Here is a 23,537-nt window from a genome sequence, read left to right on the forward strand (position 1 = left end):
GAAAGCACTCAAGACCAGAGTTCAAGCCTCATGACCGACAACAACAACAGCAAAATTATACTTATCCACATTTTGGCAGGCCATAACTTAAAAAAAATTACCCAGTGGAGTTCAGATCATCAAGTAGAGTATGATACAATGAATAATTGGTGCAACTTAAGAATACTCACATTCTTTTTGAGAGTCAATTCCAGCTGGAAGGGACTGAAACTCATAATAGGGTATCTCATGTTTGAATATGGCTGCAAGAATACCATCCAGGTCTTCCATGCTACTCTGTTTTTATACACAAAGAAAATTCTTCATTAGTTTAGATATAGAAACACATTAGGGCAAGGAAAGAATAAGTGCTGGGCAATTGTTAGTAATACTGCTACCTTTTTTGAAAATAAATAATGCACATTAAATACTTAACCTAAAAGCCCCATTATTCAGGTAACAGAAAACTTGATGTAGAAATGAAAGTGGTTGCTTTCAAATAGGTAATGGTAACTTTATTTTATACTTAAAAATTTTTGAGATAACAGTGTAAACAGGCCAAATGAGGAGCATTGAAGTTTTTCAATAATAAATTATGGTGAAATGCACATTGTAATTTCATAAACGAAATTATAAGATGGATCTGGTTCTTCAACTTAAGAGTCAGAAAAATGATTGTCTAAACAGATTATATTATTTCTTTATCTAAATAAGGAAGAACATTCCTCTTAGCCCTTTTCCTCCCTACAGATACAGCATTATTAAATAGTAATTGTTTCCTTAATCTGAGACATTCGGTAGATGCCACACAGAAATCAAATGTTCTACTGACAGTGAAATAGCCTGTTACAAAGAAGAGCATTCTTCTAAACTTGCATTGTGTCATAAATGCAGGTGAAATGCTGAAATCTTTATATAATAAATAAGGGAGTAGATAAATGGACGTTTAAAAGGGAATTTAGATTTCTATGTATCACTAAAACCTGTAAAATAAGACTATCAATTGTTTGCTTTTCCTGCATAAATATAATACTTAGAGTAACCAGTAAAAATGATGCATGAAGAGATGAATCTAAAATACCAGTGATGATTTGAAACAGGGTTCTTCAATAGTTCAGCAAACAGTTGGGCACTGGTGGCTCACCCCTGCAATCCTAGCTATTCAGGAGGCTGAGATCTGAGGATTATGGTGCAAAGCCAGCCCAGGCAGACAAGTATGTAAGACTCTTTTCTCCAATAAAATACTTAGAGAAAGCTGGAAATGGTGCTGTGGGGTAAGTGGCTATGGAGAACTAGCCTTGAGAGAGGCTCAGGGACAGAGGCCAGGCTCTGATTTCAAGTCCCAGGACCAAAAAAAACCCAAAAAAAGTCCAACCTACAAGGCCATATGAAAGAGAGAAATTCATACAGAGGGAAAGATATACACAAGAAAACAGTGACAGGAACCCCATTGTATCATTAATAACATTACATGTCAAAGGTGTGAAGCCGTGTGGTATGCTGTTTTTAAGAAATACTCTTGGGCTGGGGATATAGCCTAGTGGCAAGAGTGCCTGCCTCATATACACGAGGCCCTAGGTTCGATTCCCCAGCACCACATATACAGAAAACGGCCAGAAGCGGCGCTGTGGCTCAAGTGGCAGAGTGCTAGCCTTGAGCGGGAAGAAGCCAGGGACAGTGCTCAGGCCCTGAGTCCAAGGCCCAGGACTGGCCAAAAAAAAAAAAAAAAAAAAAAAAAAAAAAAGAAATACTCTTCACATAAGCAAAGCAGTAAGCATTATATGATTCTTTTTCTTTCAATATCTCTTTAGATATATGTAAACTTAGTGACTACCAATGAAAGCGATAGCTGCTTTATTAGTATGAAATCAGGTAGACATCATAGCAAGGAAAATTGCAGGAGACAGAAAAGAACATTATACAATACTTTTCAAAGATTTTTTATATTCTGCATGTGTTCATCTGAGGATCATTCATAAATTATTTAAAAAAATTTAGTGTTCCCAATTACATGTATTTTGTTTCCTTATTTTGTTATCAATCTTATAACTGTTCTTATTACAGAGCCCACAAGATTGCATTGAAGCATAAATAAATATACATTGGCTACATGGCTTTCCAAAGAGTTATTGATGACTTGGAGCTTGTTCCTATCTGAAATAGATTCTCTGATTTTCTCTATCATAGTTCTAATAACGAACTTAATGAAACAACTTCAATTATATTTGGCTTATGCTTTGTTTTTATGTGTTGTTTCGAAATGTTTCTTACAATAGGGATCTGGACGCTCTAGAGAACTAGTGACTAAAAACACAGCCTTATTTATTCATTTATTAGAGTTTTTAAAAAGCCTATTACTGCTCTACCACCTGAGCAACACCCCAGTCCTTTTTTTTGGTGGGGGTGGGGGTTCTTCTTTTCTTTTTGTGCCCATCCTAGGGCTTGTACTCAGAGCTTTTGTGCTCATGGCTAGTGCTCTACTGCCTGAACCATAGCTCCACTTCCTGTTTTCGCTGGTTAACTGGAGATTAGAGTCTCATGGGCTTTCATTTCTGGGCTGGCTTTGAACTGCAATCCTGAGTAGCTGGAATTATAGGCATAAACCACTAAAGCCCAGCTTGTTTCAGTTTGTTTTTCAGGACAGAGTCTCATGCTTTTGACCAGGACCACAATACTTTTACACCTACCTCTTGATTAGCTGGCATTATAGGTATGCATCATCATCCATGCCTAGTCAGAACCTCCTCTCAAGTGAGATCAGTTAAAATAGTATTCACAACGACACCTGACACCTGATCATCCTCTGAAAGGATGGTCAAAGTCAACCCAGCAGAGGAGAAAGGCAAGCATGTAAGAAGCAAGGAAAGAGTTTAGGTTGGGATTTTTTTAAATGGAGGTAGTATTTATTTCCAATGAGCAAGAAGAAGCTATACATTAAGAAATCATGAATAATTAGGAAATGGAAGGGGAACACCAAAATGATGAGACAAAGGATAAAAGGTGAACTAATAGAACAGAAATACTTACAAGACAATACTTTGTAAACTAACTGTACAACTCGTCGGTGGGGGGGAATTGGGGAGGAGGGAAGGTAGGAGAAAAATGAGGGAGGAGGTAACAAGTTTGACAAGAAATGTACTCACTGCCTTATTATGTAACTGTAATCCCTCTGTACATCACCTTGACATTAAAATTAAATAAAAAAGAAGTCATTAATAAAATATATGGGGCAAGTAGCAGCACTAAACAAAACTGAGATGGTTTACAAGGTGAAAACTGTAGAAAACCAATTGTATGGGTGTGTTCATGGCTACGCAGCTACAGTCATAAATATCTCCTCCTCATTCCAAGGAGCTATTAGCTGTTACATCATTGTGTACTAGATGGCACGCTCCTGTGTGATCCAATTACTTTTACCAGTTGAGAGTAATCACTCTCCTTGAACCATTCTCATCAGTCATCTTGAACTATTCTTATCCACTGTCAGAAAACAGTCTGCAATAGATATGCCTTATTCTTTTTGATCCATACCAATAAATTCCACTAACAATGTAGAAAATGATCTAAGAAAAAGACTTCCAAATTTCTTGTTCTTTGTGTTTTAATGGTGCCGTGCTTCTTTCAAATCTTTGGGCAGAGATATGAAACTGTTCACTGAACTGATGAAATGCAAATGATTTTGTGTTCTCTACATATGAAGTTAGAAAAAGTACAAATAAAAGTGAAAACAAAGGGGTACATGGAAACAGAGCTGTAGTAGCCCAGATACCACTTGCCAGCATGAAAGTTGAATATACTCAGAGAGAACACAATTGAGATCCCAGAAATGCACTCATGCACACACAACCGAGTCTTGGAGAGAAACAAGCCCCAAAAGTACATGGGAGAAAGGATATCCTCTTCAGCACACAGTGTTGGGAAGGCTGGGTATCTACATCTAGATAACTAGACCCTTATCTGCCATTTGCAGAAATCAACTCAAAATGGAAAAACAAAACCTAAGACCACACAGCATGAAACTCTCAGAGCAGAACACAGAAATGCTTCAAGACACTGATGTAAGCATATGATTTTTGGAGGATAACCTCTTCCCCCCGTCCCCCCCCCCCCCGACCAATCACAGCAAATTCAGCACCGCAGCAAGCTAAAAAGCTTGTGTACAATAAAGGAAACAAGCAAGCTCAGAAATTTCCCTCAATGAGAGATTCCAAAGTTGGTGCCTTTCTTTACTCCAACTTTATTTGACTTCACAGGCAGTAAATCAAAGATGAAATAAAACAAAATGTGTATCTAACTTGAAGATCAAAATAACATCTCAATACATTTAAAGTAACATGTAAATTGATAATTGATAACATGAATAACTTAGTGTGTTAAATTTTTTATTGTTATTACAAAGGTGATGTACAGAAGGGTTACAGTTACATAAGTCAGGCAATGAGTATATTTCTTTTTGGACAATGTTACCTCTTTTATCATTCTCTCCCAACTTTTCCTTCTTGTCCCTAGTAACTTTTTAACTAATAAGAAAGAAAATGAGAAAGAACTATTTGACATATTTCAAGAACTATTTTATTTCTTTTCTTTTTCTCAAAAACTATGTCAATTAATTCTTTAGTAATTGCAATATTGTTTAATCATCTTGACCTAATTTGCTCTGTACTGCATATAGTTGTTCCTATAGAAAGTTAACTTTATTGTTATCCCATTACACTTCGGTAAACAGATGGCAGTCTCAAAGGTTTTAATGATCTCAGTTGCACAGGAATTACTAGTATTTCTAACTGTGCTACTTGAATTTTAATTATCATTCCATACCAGGTTTTGCAATGATAAATCCTTCTTATACTCTTTACTTTAAGTGATGCTTTAAAAATTGTACCTTCATAAAGCTGTGTTTGGGGAATTTCATATTTATCCAGAAGCATGAAATGATGTAGAAAGTAGTTAGATAATTAAGCTAGTTGAGGTAAAGTATTCTAAAATCTAATGGCCATCATTAAAAAACAAAATAAGATCCAGTTTCTCATTATCATTTTTTGTTCAAATTTATAGGACAGCCACATTTGCTTTATGCTCAATAGCTTTTAAATGATAATAGAACATCTCTTATGATAGGTTTAAGAATACTGCAAATAAAGCGCATAAATTTCTCATCAATTCTTTCCTCAAATTTGTACTATGTTCATGCTATTACCTGTGCAATAAATTTTAAGTGATTACTAAAAGTGATTCTATTACTAATTTGGGACTGCTGAGTTAGTATCTACAATTAAAACTTGCTGCAAGGGCTGGGGATATAGCCTAGTGGCAAGAATGCCTGCCTCGGATACACGAGGCCCTAGGTTCGATTCCCCAGCACCACATATACAGAAAACGGCCAGAAGCGGCGCTGTGGCTCAAGTGGCAGAGTGCTAGCCTTGAGCGGGAAGAAGCCAGGGACAGTGCTCAGGCCCTGAGTCCAAGGCCCAGGACTGGCCAAAAAAAAAAAAAACTTGCTGCAAGACAGCATGGTTTTGTTTGCTTTTTTTGTTTGTTTGTTTGTTTTGTGCTACTGGAGCTTGATCTCAGGGCTTGGGTGCTCTCCTTTAGCTGTCTCACTCAAAGATAGGGATATACTACTTGAGCCACAGCTTCACTTCTGGCTTTTTGGTGGCGAATTGGAGATAAGAATCTCACAGACTTTTCTGCTGGGCTGGACTCCGTGATTCTGAATATCTACAATTGTAGGTGTGAGCCATCAATAACCAGTTTATCATATAATTTTTATAGTGTACCATTTCAGCTAAATAAGGAAAATGCAAACATTCACACCTTCAGGTACGTGGGTATGTGTTTCTACAAACGCACAAGAATATGGCAAATGAAGTGACAATACAGGATAGTATAGAATAAAGTTTGACCAATTGCACAATAGCCAATGTTTCCAGTTTAATGGTAGAGTAGGTTGTGGAAGAAAGACTTAATCTTGCTTTTTGTGTTCTGAAGTGGAAATGCACACCAATTTTTCACCACACTTTGACTGATGCAAAAATAAAGTGAAAAGCAAATATCAGAATCAAATAACATAAAAAAAAAAGATTCACAGATAAGCTGGGTGCTAGTGGTTCACATCTATAATCCTAGCTACTCAAGAGGCTGAGATCTGGAGATCACAATAAAACAACAACAACAACAAACAAACAAAAAAGCCTGTGCATGAAAATCTGTGGAATCATCTCCAACTAACTTTGAAAAAATATGGAAGTGGAGCTGTAGTTCAAGTGGTAGAGCACCTGCCATGAGCACAAAAGCTCAAAGACAGTGTCCAGTGCCTGAGTTCAAGCCCCAGAGCTGCCAGTTAACTTGTGGTAGTTCCAGATGCCAGGAGATTTAGATGATAACTTGGATAATAATATAAGTTCACTTGGGCAGATAGACTGATGCGGTCCTCCCCAGTCTATGGTGAAGAACTTGGTCAGTCTCAGAGCTGTATCAGAGTCCATTTGTTTTAATTACCCCTCGCATTTCCAGGATCACAATGACAACAATAAAACCTCTACATCCATGTTAAATTACATGCATTATATCTAAACTCTAACATTTCTCCTTTCCACCTTTGGGTGCTGGATTTTCAAATAATTCTACCCCTCAAGATTCAGACCTCAAGCTTCCTATAGCTCTATGCTGATAGTAAAACCCTCGTCAAGTGTGGGTTGTCAATAATCTCTTCCCAGGCCTCCAGAGCTGACTGGAAAGATGAACATCCCTTCTAGAATGCAACCACAGCTCCTCTTCACCTCCCATTTCAGATGATGAAAATGTGCTAGTTAACTGAAATCTATGCAGGCAATTTTTATCCACCAAAAGCTGTAGAAGAAATTATGACTTGCATTTTATTGCCTTCTGAAACTTTGTCCAGGACTCATGCATTAAATTTAATTTTCATTATAAATAAAGCTCTCCGCAAGAGAAACGTTTAACACAGAAAAAAATTGCTTGGGGAATACTTGACTTCTGCTCTGATGGAATCTATAATACAGTATAATACATTCAATAATAGAATTTTAAAAGAGAAGACATGGTAGAGTTGTTGAAAGAAAATGAAGTAATCTGTAATTTAGCTATTTCTTTTGTATTTGCTTCACTTTTACAATGTAGACATTTGTTTTCTGTCCTCTGAATTCTCCAGTTTGAAAAATAGGATTTTGTTATCTGTCCATTTCTTTGTTTTCTTTTTGGTTTAAATATATTTTCATAAAAGAGAATGTTAACATAAAAATGTATCACAATAGTACAGGAACATTGGTTGATGACTATAATCCCAGCTACTCAGGAGACAGAGATCATATCACAAGAAATAAATAACAAACCTCCAGTTCCAAACTAGTTTAAATATATTAGGTTCATGAAAAACTAATTTCTCTGTGATAAACTTTTTTCAAATCTTGTGGAGAATTTTATGGTAAATCTAAAAATCAGTTCCTTCTTTCCTTCCTTCCTTCCTTCCTTCCTTCCTTCCTTCCTTCCTTCCTTCCTTCCTTCCTTCCTTCCTTTCTTCCTTCCTCTCTCCCCTCCCTCCCTCCTTCCTTCCTCCCCTCCCTCCTTCCTTCCTTTCTCCCCTCCCTCCCTCCTTCCTTTCTCCCCTCCCTCCCTCTTTCCTTAGTGCCTTCCTTCCCTCTCTCTCTCCCTTTCTCACACCCCATTCTCTGTCTTCCTTCCTTTCCACCTTCCTTCCTTTTTTCTTTCCCTTCTAATCTCTTGCTAACTGAGTAATTATAATTAACAAGAGTCAAAAACATGCAGTTGTGGTTCAAGTGGTAGATCTTCAGTTTTAAGTGAGGAAGCCTTGAGTTCAAGCTCCAGTATTGGCACAGAGTCAAAGAAAAAATACTTATTTTATTCTGAAAAATTGATGGAATAAATAAATGAAAGACAAATTCCCATTTTACAAACCTTCTCCCTCAACACTGGATCAATAGCAATGAAACAGAATGCAGAAGTGAAATAATAGTTTATAAATCCACAAGATGTAACAATTACATGCTAAAATCAGGACATTCTCATTAAAAAAAAGTGCCAAACAGGAGATTTCAGATCAGAAGTGCTTCACAAAGCCATCATTGTGGAACAAGACTTGGTCACATGAGAGGAACAAAATAGAGTTGGGCATGGTCTCCTTTGCATATCTCTCATGAAGTTTCAGTCTTTCTAGATTTCCTAATACATACTGCTACCCACAACAATACTATTGTGCACTGTCAGCTCTGATAACTGAAAGTAAGGAAAAATAAGCATTCACTGAGCTTGGAAAAATACCCATGGAAACGACAATTGCTAGACTAATACCACACGCTTCTGTTAGATCAGAGTTTGGTTTGCCTGACTTCTGAACCTCAAAGCATCAGAAAGACAATCTGATGATGTGATTTTCGTTGTTGTCCATATCTAAATTAAGATGAAATTCATCTGCCTGCAGCTCTCATTGATTCCTCTCTCTTCTGCTAGGCATTCAGTAATAGCTTTAAAATGAGCCTATTCTGACAGTCATGCTGTAAGGACAAGATGTTTCCTGCTGATATCATGTGCAATGACTTCACCTAGGCAAAGCAGTTTGTTTACTTAATGTTGGCTTTTTCCTTTCCCATTGATTAATACTAATTTGTCTTATTCAATTAGCATTCAAGCTTTACACAAAAGGAGAAATTCACTTATCTAGCTTTAGCACTTCAGCTTACATTATGGTTAACGTTATGGGAAGATCAACTTACCTGGCACGAGCTCTCCCCTAAACTGGCCACTGGCGATGGGCATTCCTTCACCTTTGCTGTTATGTAGTATTTAATTTCTGTCGTGGCCTTTATGTTCCCATCACAATAGACTTTGACAATGACTGAACCAGCTGGGAAATCTTATAAAACACACACACACACACAAATTAGAAGCTGAGGATGTAATGCACATATAACTTCAGAGAAGTTGCAAAGAAGCCTTTTTAAGAATTCATAACATATTTAATAATTCATAGCATTTAAAATGTTTTGGGTTTTGGTGATCTTAATACTTAGAAACTACAAAATGGAATATAAAAATTTAGACTTAATTAAAAAGTTAAAAGATAAAAGTCATGTTGAAATTACAATAGAAGTACAAAATTAGTTGTGCATTGAGTATGTTTTTTCTGTAGTGATCTATAAATAATCTTTACATGTTCTAGAATTTAGAAAAGTACAGTCATTTATTAAAGTTGGGTATTTGTTTCAATCCTTTGAAATGAATTCTGATTAATTATAGGCAACTTTCTCAAAATCATAATTTTAAAGAATAGAGCTGCCTGAAATCTTCAAACTTGTATTCAATTGGCTAGAATAGAAATCTGAAGAAAAGTAGAATTTAATGCTCTAAATCTTAAGAATTGTATAAGCCAAGTGTCTTTGGGTCACTTCTGAAATCTTAGCTACTCAGGAGGCTGAGATCTGAGTTTTTCCATCCAAAGCTGAGACAGAAAAATCAGAGACTCTCATTGCTACTTAAGGGACAAAACAGCTGGAACTGGAGGTGGGGCTCAAGTGGTAGAGCACCAACCATGATAAGCCAGCACAAGGAACTGAGCATTGGCTTAATATACATTTAGAGCAAACCTTTCTGTAAGCAAATTGTTCAAAGTGAAAACTACATTGTGAATTCTGCCATAACATATGAACAGTTATTGGGAATAATTAGTACAGGCTTAGGCAAGTCACAGCAGAGGATCACAAGAGCCCAATATCTATACCCTTATGAACACATAAGATGATGCTAAGTGAAATGAACTCCATGTTAAGGAAATGATTGTTATATCACAGTTGTAACTACTTTCAACGTCCCATGTGTATCTGTAAGCTTCTATTATTGATGATGTTCTTGTATCCGCTTCCTGTAGTTGTACCTACACTATCTCTGTATCTTATCTGAGTATATTGGAAACCATGTATACTGATATTAGAACTGAGGAAATTGAAAGGGAATACTAAAATTGAGAGACACAGGGTAAAAAAAGACAAATAACTACAAAAGTAATACTTGCAAAACTGTTTGGTGTAAGTGAACTGAACAACTCATGGGGGGAAAGGGAAAGGGGGAGGAGGGAGGGGGTATGAGGGACGAGGTAACAAACAGTACAAGAAATGTATCCAATGTCTAATGTATGAAACTGTAACCTCTCTGTAAATCAGTTTGATAATAAAAATTTGAAAAAAAAGAATAACAACATATAATCATTTCAATAAAACATTTATGTTGTAGAGCAGCTTTTGCTGCAAAATCTTGATCTGCTAAGCATGGGCAAACCCCCTGTAAGATAGGGGCAAACCCCTATCTTATGTAAGGTGAAAATAGGTAAATCACCGTCCCAGGCCTACCCAAGAAGAAAAACCATAGAACTGTACCTGAAACAAACCACAATAAAAAGGTGAGGCTCAAGTGCCAATCTAGAGGCCCTAAAATTGAATCTTTTTTTTTTTTTTTGGCCAATCCTGGGCCTTGGACTCAGGGCCTGAGCACTGTCCCTGGCTTCTTTTTGCTCAAGGCTAGCACTCTGCCACCTGAGCCACAGCGCCACTTCTGGCCCTTTTCTATATATGTGGTGCTGGGGAGTCGAACCCAGGGCTTCATGTATACAAAGCAAGCACTCTTGCCAATAGGCCATATTGCCAGCCGAGGCCCTAAAATTGAACCACACTTTGAAGGAATATCTTGGAAACATTAAACAAACAAAAACAAAACAACTCTGTCACAGAGATATTTCCAATTTCTTCTATAAAACTGTTTCTCAAGCAGCTGAGATTTAGAGTGAGTCTGGCAGTCTTGACTATTTAAAATTACATGTAGTCTAAGCATTAGTTTTACTTTATCTCACAAAATAGTAAATCGACCCCTAATAACTTTGCTCATGAAAATTTTAAAACAACAAAATCCATCTCAAGTTGAACCAGATCAAAAAGGCAACATAACATCCTCCCCAATTATTTATTATTATTATTATTATTATTATTATTATTATTTTGCCAATTACTAGGGCTTGATCATGGGGTTCACATTGATTTGACTTGCCCTCAACTCCTTAAGCCATGCTTCCAGCCAGCCTTTCAGTGGTTAATTGAAGATGTAGTCTCATTGAGTTTCCTACCCTAGCTGGCTTTGAACCACAATCTTCCACACCTCAGTATTCTGAGTGGGTAGGATTATTGGCATGAGCCACCAATACCTGGTCTTGTATTATGACAAAAGAACTATGTAGAAAAGTAAAATGTTTATCCTCCCAAAAGAGTATTGCCCAATAGAGAATAAGAGACCTGGACAAAAACTCAGAGCTGTGAACTAAATCTATATGCACATGGTATTCAGGACCTGGATTCATTGCAGCCATATAATTGAATTCAGAAAGGTGTGTGTGTGTGTGTGTGTGTGTGTGTGTGTGTGTGTGTGTGTGTGTGTGTGTGCGCGCATGTGTGCATGTGCACCAGTACTGGGACTTGAACTCAGGGCCTGGGCACTGTCTCTTAGGTATTTTTGTGCAAGGCTTGAGCTCTACCACTTGAGCCACACCTCCACTTCTGCCTTTTTCTTTTCTTTTCTTTTCTTTCTTTTTTTTTTTTTTGTAAATTGGAGATGTCTCACATGTTTCTCCCTGTGCTGACTTCCGAACCATGATCCTCAGATCTCAGCCACCTGGGTATCTTGGACTACAGGAGTGAGCCACTGGTGCCCGGAAAATATGATGTTTAATGTAAATTTTATTGTGGTAAATCAAAAAGAGATTTCAAAAGAAAATAGTGATGTTGTTTATTATAAAAATATTAGCAGTTTTACCATAGTTAGCCTTCTAAAAGAGTCAAGCCGTGAATCTTAAGAGACATTGGTGAGAAGATTGGTTTGGCAATTCTTGGCATAAAATACTTAAAACTACTTTAATTTCTTTAAGCTTTAATATAAAAAGGAACTAATTTATTTCCCAAGTATTGACTCACTAATTGCATTGAATCTTTACCAAGCTAACACTGATGCTTTTAGAGAAATTCTCCCAAAGGGATGTCTTTGAAGTATTTGCTTTGTGTATTTTCATATTTGTTGAGTGGCAGTTATTAAACCAAAGCTTAATTACTGCTCTCACGAATACAAGAGAAAGATGTTGTAGGAACCATTGAGTCGGGATGTCCTTGAACTTCTGTAATGTAATTCTATTTTCACATGGGGTCACTATGACTGTAGGTCATATCTTTTCAGTAAAAATGGAAGCCAATTAATTTAAAGGCTCAAATACAAATAGAAAAATCAACTTCTGCTGTTTGCCTGTAGATTGATACATATCACAAGCCAGAGTGAGAGTCAGCCATGAAGACAATGAATGACACACATAGGATAGGGAGAGAAACATGGTGCCTTGTCATCATCAGAAACCATGAGTACACATTTAAAGAAAAGCAATGGCACAGAAATCCTGCTTAAATTTCAAATCTCAAATGGATAAGACAATATGTCAAGGTGATAATTATGTCCTTTCATCCTAATCTGTGCTATTTATGTCAAGTTTCCCCTTTTCCTCATAAAGTAATTGTTTTGCCCTTCCAGATGATGTGTAAACATAAGTAATTGGTGGAAAATATCATCCAAAAATATTTATAAGAAGTAAGGACATTTAACTAAGTCTACAAAAGAAGATAATCCACAAATCCACTCATTTAAGAGACTGTTTGTTATGTGTATTTGTAGAGTCTGAGAATGACTCTCTGTTTTTGTTTTGGTTGCTGCTGTTTTGGGTGACAAACTCTCCATCCTGTCTCAGCCTCCCAGTACCTGGGATTACAGGCATATATCACTATGCCCAGCAACAATGATTCTGTTTCAATGACAGCACCACAATTAAAGGTATGCAGCTTCAAACTTGTAGTCATGCCTAAAAATGAATCTCAGTAGGACATACTTTAATTATGATACCTAGAATCACAAACTGGTAACAGAAATCTGTTTCTCCATTTTCTATCCTAAACAGGTTTAGCATAATATCTGGAATATCCGGAAGCATCTTTCATGCTGCTTTCATGAAGTCTGAAGTTACACTTACATCAAACAAGAGTGTGATTTCTTAATTAATAAAGATTCTGTGTTTCTGTTGATTCATTACGAATTGCTTTCAACTTTTAATTGGCTGCTCCCCTGCTGGGTTGTTTGTTCTCTGGCTGTGCTACAAGTACCAGAGGAATTACCCTCTTCTTTCCACCTAGAGATTAATATTTCTAGATGAAGACTTCACATATGTATTTATTGGCTTAGCAATAAGGGGAAGTAGAGTAGCTTGAAATTTCCATAGGCCCAAGTCCTTGTTAAATACAAACCTGTGGATGTCATTAAGAGGTGTGGTTCCTAGAAAGGGAGGTCATTACAGTGTATATGGTTACTGAGCTGAAAGAAAGAGGAGATAATCAAACTAAAGGATACTTTCTCAAGCAAAAATCACAGGAGAAGACATAGAAGTAAGGCAGAAGGGAGAGAGGGTACCTGGATAAAGAGCATTGTAGGGCTTCCTGTCTGGTCAGCCTGACTGTACTTGAAAAAAATATTTTCCTTGCTTTGTTTCCAGTTGGAAACATCTAGCATTGTGAGTTTTTTTTAAATGAAAAAGTCTAGCTTAATGAGTCAATTTTTACAATATATGATAATTCAAGTCATCAGGTAATGTCTGTTTTCTCTGCCTAATAAGTTTTTCTCTTTGATTTTAATATGCTATACTTTGAAAATAGTAGATAGAAGTTATTTTTTAATATTTATATCACTATACTATAGCAAAAATGAATTTATACTTTAGTGTCTATCATTAATATTTGCATATTTCTTGGACTTTGTATTTCCATCCTTCCTGTATTCATGTGCTGTTATGCCTTTGGAAATTGTGCAACATTTTATGAGTATTCTGTCCCTTTCATACAAAGAAATACTTAGTTTTTTTCCAGTTCTGGGGCTTGAACTCAGGGCTGGGGCGCTGCCCTGAGCTTCTTTTGCTCAAGACTAGTATTCTACCACTTAATCCACAGCACCACTTCCAGCTTTTCCTGTTTATGTGGTACTGAGTAATCCAACCCAGGTTTTCATGCATGCTAGGAAAGCCCTCTACCACTAAGCCACATTCCCAGCTGAAATATGTATTCTTTTTGCATCAGAATTTGGGGAAATTTTATTGGCCTATCTTCAAATCCAGTAGTTCTCTTCTCACCCATGTCTAGTATACTAATGAGCCCATCGGATTTTCTTTCCATTTCTGATGCTCTTAAGTTTGTAATGTTCTCACACCCAAATTTTGCAGTTATTTTAGCTGCAATCCACTATTAGTACAGGAGAATAGGGCCACACCAGTGTAACCATGAGGTAACCGTAATGCATGGAGATGGGAAGCAGTCTGTAGATTTGGAATTCTTTCTCAGTGTTTAGTATCGCCTGGCTGTGATACCACAAGCATTGTTGCTGAGACATTGCTTCTACTACTCCCCCTCCAAGTGAGTCAGGAAGGCTGTGGGAGTCTAAGGGAAAGGGTGCCCTTCCCCCTGAAGTAGAGCTGTCATAAGTATCTTTCCCAGGTCTTTGTTATGTGGAATGTGCTGAGACTGTTCACATTTCCACTGTGTGCGATTCCTAAAAGCAAGTCTTCCAAAAAAATCTAGGGGCTTCTTAACCCTCCCATCCCCAGGAATATCTTACCTGCAATCCACTTGTGGCTTTGTTGTTGTTGTTGAGTTTTTGAATCATATCTCTGTATTAATCTGCTCTAGGATGCAGAGTTTGCAAACAGTTTCTCCCATTTCATAGGGTGTCTATTCAGTCTGTTGGATATTCTCTTTGTGTTATAGCTTACTGTAATCCCACTGGTTGGTTTTCGCCCTTGTTGCCTGTGTTTTGGGGATCTTACTCAGGAAATCTTTGTCTAGTATTGTTTCCAATTTTTTCTTCTAGAAGTTTTGTGGTAGCACGGACATTGGCATGTTTTATTCTTGTATCACTCTAACCCATTAGGGATGCTGAGCTACATATTTTAAGTCGTGTGAATAATTTTATTTGACATCTTTATCCATTACTTGAGAAGTATTATTTTTAAGTACGTCTTAATTTGCTATATTGGTTCTTCTGTAGCGAATTATTCTAACTAAATTTAGTTTAAACTAGTTGGGACTAGTGGGAAATTATTATTCTTTAAATCATTTAAGAATATGACATGAGAACAGGATTCTGCAGGCAAGGGAGAAGAAAAAAGAGAAAGTGTTTTCTATCACCTTATTTCTGCATATGCTTGTCCATGACAAAAAGCAGTATCTGAAATGTTTTTAAATCTTTGAATAGCATGTCTTTTCTTCTTACATCCAATGGTAGCCTAAGATATACAAGGAAATTGCTAGAGAGAACACATGCTCTGTATAACACAAACAAAGGTCTGCAAAGGCTCTTTCAATAGGGAATGTATAATACCTTATATAATAAATGAGAACTCAGGGTGTTCCTAATATACTCTCCAGTTTTAAATAGTTTTCATTTTCAAATTCATAGTAAGGTTGAATATCTTTTGATTTCAAAATATTATAGGAAGCTCACATCTATGAAGTTTCATAAGGTAATCTTTCTCTGATTATGAAAGGATAGCATAAGAAAACAAGTAGCCCAAAATTTTTATTAAAATCAGTTTTAGAATTTGATACATTGAATTTTTTTATCTTAGTACAATTATTGCAGCAAGTGTACCTATTTAATCTGGAATTTAGCATCTAATACAATTTATCACATTGAATAATCAAATGATTCGTTTCACAAATGAAACAAGGAAATGATAGAAAAATCATATGTAGAAATGACACTATGATCAGAATGAGTTATGTTTTTCAGAACAAGTAAAATGTATTCAGAGGCTTGAGAAGGAAAAGGGAAGGATAACAGAAAGGTCTTTGATAGAAATTCAAGTTTAAATTTGCCAATCCTAATGTTAAAGTGAACGAAATAAATTTAATTTAATATTTGATAGCTAATGTGTATTGAAGTGCTCTCTACAGACATTTTTCAAATGCTTGTTGCTATCCATTGTCATTTTACTACAGAGTATACAAACTAGTTTTATATAACTTAAACAAGCTAGTTTTGTTTTGAAAACCTGCATTAATAATAACAAAGTTGAGCGTGTGAAAATTCACACAGGAAACACCTGCAGAACAATATTAGTTTCTGTTAGGAAGTGAAAGTATTTATCATAAATTTAATGAAAGGAACCTGCTAGAATGAGGTTGTGTACTTATTAAGGCATAAAAATCCTTACCCAAAGCTTTCATACTCCAAACTTTTTTATTCCAAAGAGTTGGCCGTTTTATAATGTGCTTATAAGCTGATACAAATTCAACTTCCAGAGTTTCACCAATTACTTCGTCTCTCAGCAGAATGAATATCTCACCAGGATTCTGTAAGGTGAAAATGCAAGCACTGAAAAAATATGACTCAAATGAAGAACTCTTTCCATCTATTAGTGATTAAGCTAATGTACTAGCACTAAATATTTTTTGTATTTCAACCATAACCAGAAATGAAATATTTAAATGTGATTCTCACTATATTTTATACATAAATGTTTCTTTTTCTCCAAAACCATGTTTTGCAAAACAAAAAGCAGTGAGAAGGTAGCCCCTCCTCTTCCTTTTCCTTTATGGGCCTTGATATCCTACAGTGAAAGATTTTTTTTTTTCCTCCCAGATTGGCAGAACATCAGAATTAAACCATTAGAGTCCCCAAATCTTAACTTTCACTTTTATAGACTTTGGTTTCTTTGAGAAGACTTAATGACATTAAGATCTCTTATAGCTCAAAAATAATAAAATTTTAAAATGTCAAATAGTTTTTTTTATGTGATAGACATTGTCTTGTCATTTATATATGAGTGCCTATGCGAAGGATTTTCGAACTGACTAAAGGTTATAAATATAAAACTTTCCAGATTTAATTCAGTTTCCTAGTTCTATTACCAGTATACATGGTTTCCAATGTACTCAGATAAGATACAGAGATAGTGCAGGTACAACCACAGGAAGGGGATACAAGAAGATCATCAATAATAGAAGCTATGGTTACACATAGCACGTTGAAAGTAGTTACAACAGTGATATAACAATCATTTCCATAACATGGAGTTCATTTCACTTAGCATCATCTTATGTGTACTGAGAGGGAATACCAAAATCGAGAGACACAGGGTAAAAAAAGACAAACGACTACAAAAGCAATACTTGCAAAACTGTTTGGTGTAAATGAACTGAACAACTCATGGGGTGGGGGAATGGACAGGGGGAAGGGGGAGGAGGGGGGAATGAGGGACAAGGTAACAAACAGCACAAGAAATGTATCCAATGCCTAACGTATGAAACTGTAACCTCTCTGTACATCAGTTTGACAATAAAATTTTTTTAAAAAGATTTAGTTCAGTTGAAAAAGTTAAATCTATGTACTTAACATAAAAGGCTAATTGAAGGCCTCATTTGAGGAGGACAAAAAAGGAAACTGTCAGAAAAAAATAGGGGAAACAAAGAAGTTTGGAGTAATATAGAGAAGAGAGAAGAGTAAGTATTTATCAAGTGTCTGTTTTATAGGAATTATGGTAAAGCACTTCTATATATGTATTTCCTTTCATCTGAGGTGAAAGGTACACCCACTCCCCTATCTCTACTCCCACCCACTCAACCCCCCACCCCCCCCACACACACACTCACACACCACACACATCAACATACACTCAAGTGCCCTAAACCAAAATAGAGAAAGTTGTTACTTTTATTTTTTTAGGGGTAGGATAATCAACACTTAGAAATACAATCCGAAGAGTGCTCATAACTATCTAGCTTCAGATCTACACGATTCTTTACATCATGCTATTCAAGTTTTTTTTGAGTGGAATGACATTTTTATGATTGCCTCTGATCTGGGACAGATTATCTCTCAAAGGCATTTTCCAGTCATGCTAAATTTTAGGCTCACACTAAATAAACAGTAACCTGATTTATACGCTCTCATAAAATCATGTTTATCAAAGTCATTAATTTCAAAAATCTCCTATTTAAATGCTCTCTCTAAACATAAGTCACACACCAATAAAACTCAACTCTTAGTGCTTTGTACCAAATTGTTTCTACAAATCATAGGTCAAAGTTACTAAATCTTTTTAGCTGACACACAAATCTACCAATGTTCTAACCAATATTCTATTTCTCAACATTTGTCGACAGGCTTGGAACTTTCTCTTAACCAGTCAAAGGACACACCAAGAAAACATCCTATCTCCAAGGAACTGCCAGCATTCTGTTATAGCCCTCAGCCACACATAGATGTTAGAAGGTGGGGACATGAGGATCTTCTGTGCCTTACACCTGCAGCTTCCTTTTCTCAGGACCTCCCTTCTAGCCCAGAGCTTTTGAGTTTTGTGGTTTCTCTGTCATCTCATTTTGAATCATTAGCTGCCAAATTATAACTTCCCACTTCTCTTTGGGCTAAATTCCTTCCAAATCTCCCCTTCAACATTCTTTAGAGTTCTTTTCCGCACTTACATCATGCATTATTTAACTTTGACTTAGCTCTTTCCAAAGTCGGCTAGCACAGGTGTTCTTTCCAAATGTTTTATTCACAACCGATTCATTTTCATTCATGAGTGTTCACCTGGGTTACTTTTTATGCATCTGATTCCCTCCTTAATAGAGGACAGGACTTTACCTATCAACCATTTCCAGAGAAAAGTTCTAGACAAAAGATAAGTCTACTGGCTGCCTCAAATGACACATTTATATCTCCATTTGTATGCAGGGCTGGCTCTATGGCCTATGACCTCCATCACACAAGACTCATTTAGAAAGCTCTACCCTTGGTTTAATATTCAGTGATCAGTGCCAAGAATTGCTAAATTATTCAAACATAAGGCCTTGCATTCTTTTTGGCTCGTCCAAGTTGGTAGCTGATTCTGTTTGTATATAATATTGCTATTCTATTACATTTCTTTTCTCTCTCTACCTGTCCATGCTTAGGCTCTTCATCTAACTCCAACACAGAATTCCTTGGTTCCATGTATCTTTAAATTAAGACCCTTCATCAAACTCTTACTAATTCACTTTACTCTGTTGGTTTTTCTTGTCTGTGCCTTGCCTTTCCAACTAGATTTTTTAATATCCTGAAGGTGTTTATTCCCATGAGAGATGCTGTGTCTCTCTCTCTAATGTTCCCATAGCTTCACTGACTCCCTACATCTCCTTGCGTGAAGCCTCTTGCTCTATTGGGAAGACTCGTTTTAAATTATTTGGCTAAATTTAACTCAAGGCAGACGTACTAGGCCATTCAGATGCTCATACATTTCATAAGATTAGTTGTGAAGCTGTATTTTATTTCACCCAGTCTTTTTTACTTCTCTCTGTGTCCCATATTTGGGTCTGAAAATTCAGACCAAGACTGCACTATGATAATGATCATTTCAGAACACTAAAAATATATCACATTGGTCATGGACCTTGAAATTTAAACTAAAAGGCTAAAATTGGATGTAATATAATATGCAAAGTGGGAAGTTTTAGGTTCTGTCAAGATTGGTGTCTTAAGGCCTAAATGCAAGAAGAGGTGGAAGGGGATGTCAATCCTGTGGATGGACTTACTTATCGCTTCTGTACAGGGATCAATTGCTTTTATTCATATGTTTGATGCTGCTTTAACAGGCAGTGTCTTTACAAGCCTGGGTACATGGGACTTAGCAACCAGGTTCCAACAGTTTATTTTGATCTAGCTCATGACAGCAGAGCAAGTGTTTGCCATTTTGGATACAGATTTTTTCTGCCAGTTCATAATTTTAGAATCACTTGGAAAGCTTTGCTCAGGATACAATAGACTTTTTATATCTGAACTTCTGGAGGTAAGAAACAGTCACTATGGTTTTGTTTTGTTTTTTTTTTTTAAATTGCTCTGTTGTCTCTAATAGTGCCCAACTACGTTGAAAGTTTCTTTATTGGTGGGGAGGCAGTCTTGACCATTGTGATCTTCATTCCAAATATATATATATATACATATATATTTATTTAACTCATCATTTCCCTATGGTATAAAATCAAAAGAAATATGTTAGCAAAACAAATAGGTTCCTGGCTAATAAACAAAGATTGTGTGATCAATACTAGATGCACGTGTACCAAGAACATTAATCAGGAAAAGCCATCTTAAGAAGTAGATTTGAGTTTAAAATTCACCTAGATATTTCTCAAAGAGACACAAAATAACTTTACATAGAGAACTGGAAGCCTCTCTTCACTGTGCATGGAAAAAACATTGAGAGGGAAAAAAAATTATGTTTCTTTTTAACATGGCCCAAGATTTTCAGGATCTAAGAAATGGAAACTCTGTTGGAAGGGAAGCCTACTGGGAAAGGGTATAAGGAAGAGACAGCAATAATCTCCAGCTCTAGGGTTATGACAAGGACACACACTATCTCACTTGGTAATGTACCAAAGCTGCTTGGGTAGTACTGGAGGGGACTAGAAGTAGACTGCAGATCCCCACACCCAGCAACTGCAAAGCAGGAAGAGGGAGCCAGAGGGAATTAAAGTCATTCCCTGAACAGCTGAGGAATGAAGAGGACACCTTATCCCCTATGAAAAACTCACAGTCAAGTCAGCATGCTGGGAATGTAGGACTAAACAGGGAAATGAGTAGGTTTGGAGGATGCCTACTTCAGATCAGATCTTCTGATTGGCAGAAGCAAGTATTGTTCTAGGAAGCTTTGATGATTCCTTCCTAAGAGAGGACTCAGGAGTCTTAAGTTGTCTCTGTTCACCCACTAGCTGGAAGACTTCTGAGAAATGAGTTCAAGTTCAAAGTCAGTGGGGTGCACTAAACAGGCCGGATCCAGGTAAACCTGGTAGTTTTCACACAGATGGAAAGAAATGTTCTTTTCTGTGTTGTTTGGCAATCCTAGGGCTTCAGATACGTCAACTTACTGAGAGTACAAGATTCTGCCTTTGGGTTCAAAAGCTTGAAAAAAAAAATCTTGCAAGATCTTTCAACTTTTAAGATTTTTTTTAAAGTGTGAAATTCAAGTGAGATTTAATATTGAAATCATTTCACTTTATGAAGCCTGAAAGAATTATAGCCCTATCATTATGTAGCCAGCTACATAAGATAAAGGACAGAGAGTCATCATTTGGGGGCCTTGATTTCTTTGTGTGAAGGGTTTTATAGTGCTCAAAATTTACTGTCATGGATTCTTTTAAAAGCAGCTATTTAGACTTACTGCCTAACTCCTATGAGCTATTTTTAGTTTCAGAGTTCTTCTTTTTCCTCTGCTTTGATTTCAACTACTGAAGAGCAGATCCCATTTATTCTATTAGAGTTCTTTTCTGTTTCTTACCTTATTTCTGGCTCCACCGATATGACTGGCTTTGGTGGTTTAGCTTCCTCTTCTTCTTTAAGTTCCCTGGGTTTTTCAGCATGTCATGCCTTTTCTTTGCCTGATCATCTGTCACATTCCTCACACTGCATAGTTCAAGCTCTTGGGGTTTCGGAGGATATGTTTAATTAGTGTTTGTGCTTTTAGCACTGGGACCCAAGTTGCTTACTTCAGAAATTCCTCTGTTCTGGTATGTGGGTTCAGTGGAGGTGAAGGAATTAAATTTTACCCAATTCCAAACTACAATATGTCTATAAATCTACAAGTAAACACACTGAACACCAAAACAAATAAATAAAACCAGGACATGATAAATTATATAGGACCCTCGTCACTAACATACAGAGGCCAAAGGAGGCGGAAGTATGGGAAAGGAGGCAAAGGCTCAATAGCTATGGAAAGATGATCAAATAAAATAATTTTCTATGAATGCACTCCTGGAAAAGGAACCAAGAGACACTCTTTAGTTGCCTGTTTTTGTTCTCTTGTCCTTTTTTTTTTTTTGTAATTTAGGCTATTTTATTCTTCAATAATACTTTCTGTTGTAGTTTTCTTTTCCTTTTTTGTGTTGATTCCTCATATTTTAGTTTTAAATTTTTTTTGTCAAACTGATGTACAGAGAGTTTACAGTTTCATACGTTAGGCATTGGATACATTTCTTGTACTGTTTGTTACCTCCTCCCTCATTCCCCCCTCCCCCTCCCCTTTTCCCTCTCACCCATGAGTTGTTGAGTTGGTTTACACCAAACAGTTTTTTTGTGTGTGTTATTTATTTACTAATTAAAGAAAAGTTTTTTTTGACAAGGTGTTGTGCAAAAAGGGTACAGTTACATAGTAGGGCAGTGTGTACATTACTTGTGATCTCTTACATCCTGTTTTTCTTTCCCTTCCCTATGTTGGTAGACATATATACAATATACAATGTACCAAGAACATATACAGTAGCCATGTGGCCTATGCCGAAGAAATTTCGCCTAGGGCTTTAAATGTAGTGTCGACAATAGACAATATGTCGACAATAGTCTTATATAAACGTACATACATAGGTTTTGAGCTATTGTGATCCACTAAGAGGCCAATTTTTGACCTTTATATGTTGAGTAGTTGTTTGGTTTTAGTTACATAGTGTAGAGTCGCTGACCCAAACCTGTGGGAAATACCATTTCACAAGAAGTTTTTGGTTTCACAGACCTGGTCTCTACTGTCTCCCCCTCCCCCCACCTTAACAGTCATATATCAGGGAGATCATGCCCCTTTGTTTTCTGGGTTCTAGGCTTGTCTCGCTCAACATTATTTGTTCAAGTTCTGACCATTTCCCTGAGAATGCCAATATTTCACCATTCCTAATCGCTATGTAGTATTCCATTGTGTATAGGTACCATATTTTTTGGATCCATTCATCTGTGGAGGGGCATCTGGGTTGTTTCCATATTTTGGCTATTGTGAATTGTGCCACGATAAACATGGAAGTACAAATGTCTTTTTGATATCTTGGGACCTGTTGTTCAGGATAGATGCCTAGGAGTGGTATGGCTGGGTCATAGGGTAGGTCTATGTTGAGCTTTTTGAGAAACCTCCATACTGTTCTCCAAAGTGGTTGTACTAATTTGCACTCCCGCCAACAATGGAGGAGGGTTCCTCTTTCTCCGCACCCCCTCCAGCATTTGTTGTTGCCGGAGTTCAGAGTATAGGCCATTCTAACTGGAGTGAGGTGGTATCTCAGGGTTGCTTTTATTTGCATTTCCTTTACTTCCAGGGATGTTGAACATTTCCTCATGTTTCTTTGCCATTTTTGTCTCTTCTTTTGTGAAGTCTCTCTTTAGCTCCTTTGCCCATTTCCTAATTGGTTTACTGGACTTGGAGGGGCTTAGTATTTTGAGTTCTCTGTAGATGACAGATATTAGGCCTTTGTCTGTTGCTGTGCTGGTGAAGATCCTTTCCCATATGGCTGGCTGTCTTTCTAGTTTGGTGGCTATTTCCTTAGCTGTGCAGAAACTTTTTAATTTGTAGTAGTCCCATTTGTCGAGTCTCTCCCCTATTTGTTGTGCCCCTGGGACTCTATTCAGGAAGTTCCTTCCTGTGCCTATAAGTTCTAGCGTCTTTCCTACTCTGT

General features: G+C 36.8%; 1 protein-coding gene across 4 annotated transcripts in view; it reads right to left on the minus strand.

Annotated features, from left to right (window-relative positions):
- Positions 1–23,537, minus strand: part of Bank1 (B cell scaffold protein with ankyrin repeats 1) — a 185,154-nt gene that overhangs the window by 121,981 nt on the left and 39,636 nt on the right. For all 4 annotated transcript variants that reach the window (XM_048333516.1, XM_048333518.1, XM_048333517.1 and 1 more), the window contains exons 4-6: positions 16,286–16,424; positions 8,730–8,869; positions 171–276 (exon numbers count right to left, since the gene is read on the minus strand). In XM_048333516.1, coding sequence (XP_048189473.1) covers positions 171–276; positions 8,730–8,869; positions 16,286–16,424 — 385 coding nt within the window. The remainder of the gene's footprint in view (positions 1–170; positions 277–8,729; positions 8,870–16,285; positions 16,425–23,537) is intronic.

Source organism: Perognathus longimembris, chromosome 24, assembly GCF_023159225.1.
Source record: "Perognathus longimembris pacificus isolate PPM17 chromosome 24, ASM2315922v1, whole genome shotgun sequence".
Classification (NCBI taxonomy): domain Eukaryota; kingdom Metazoa; phylum Chordata; class Mammalia; order Rodentia; family Heteromyidae; genus Perognathus; species Perognathus longimembris.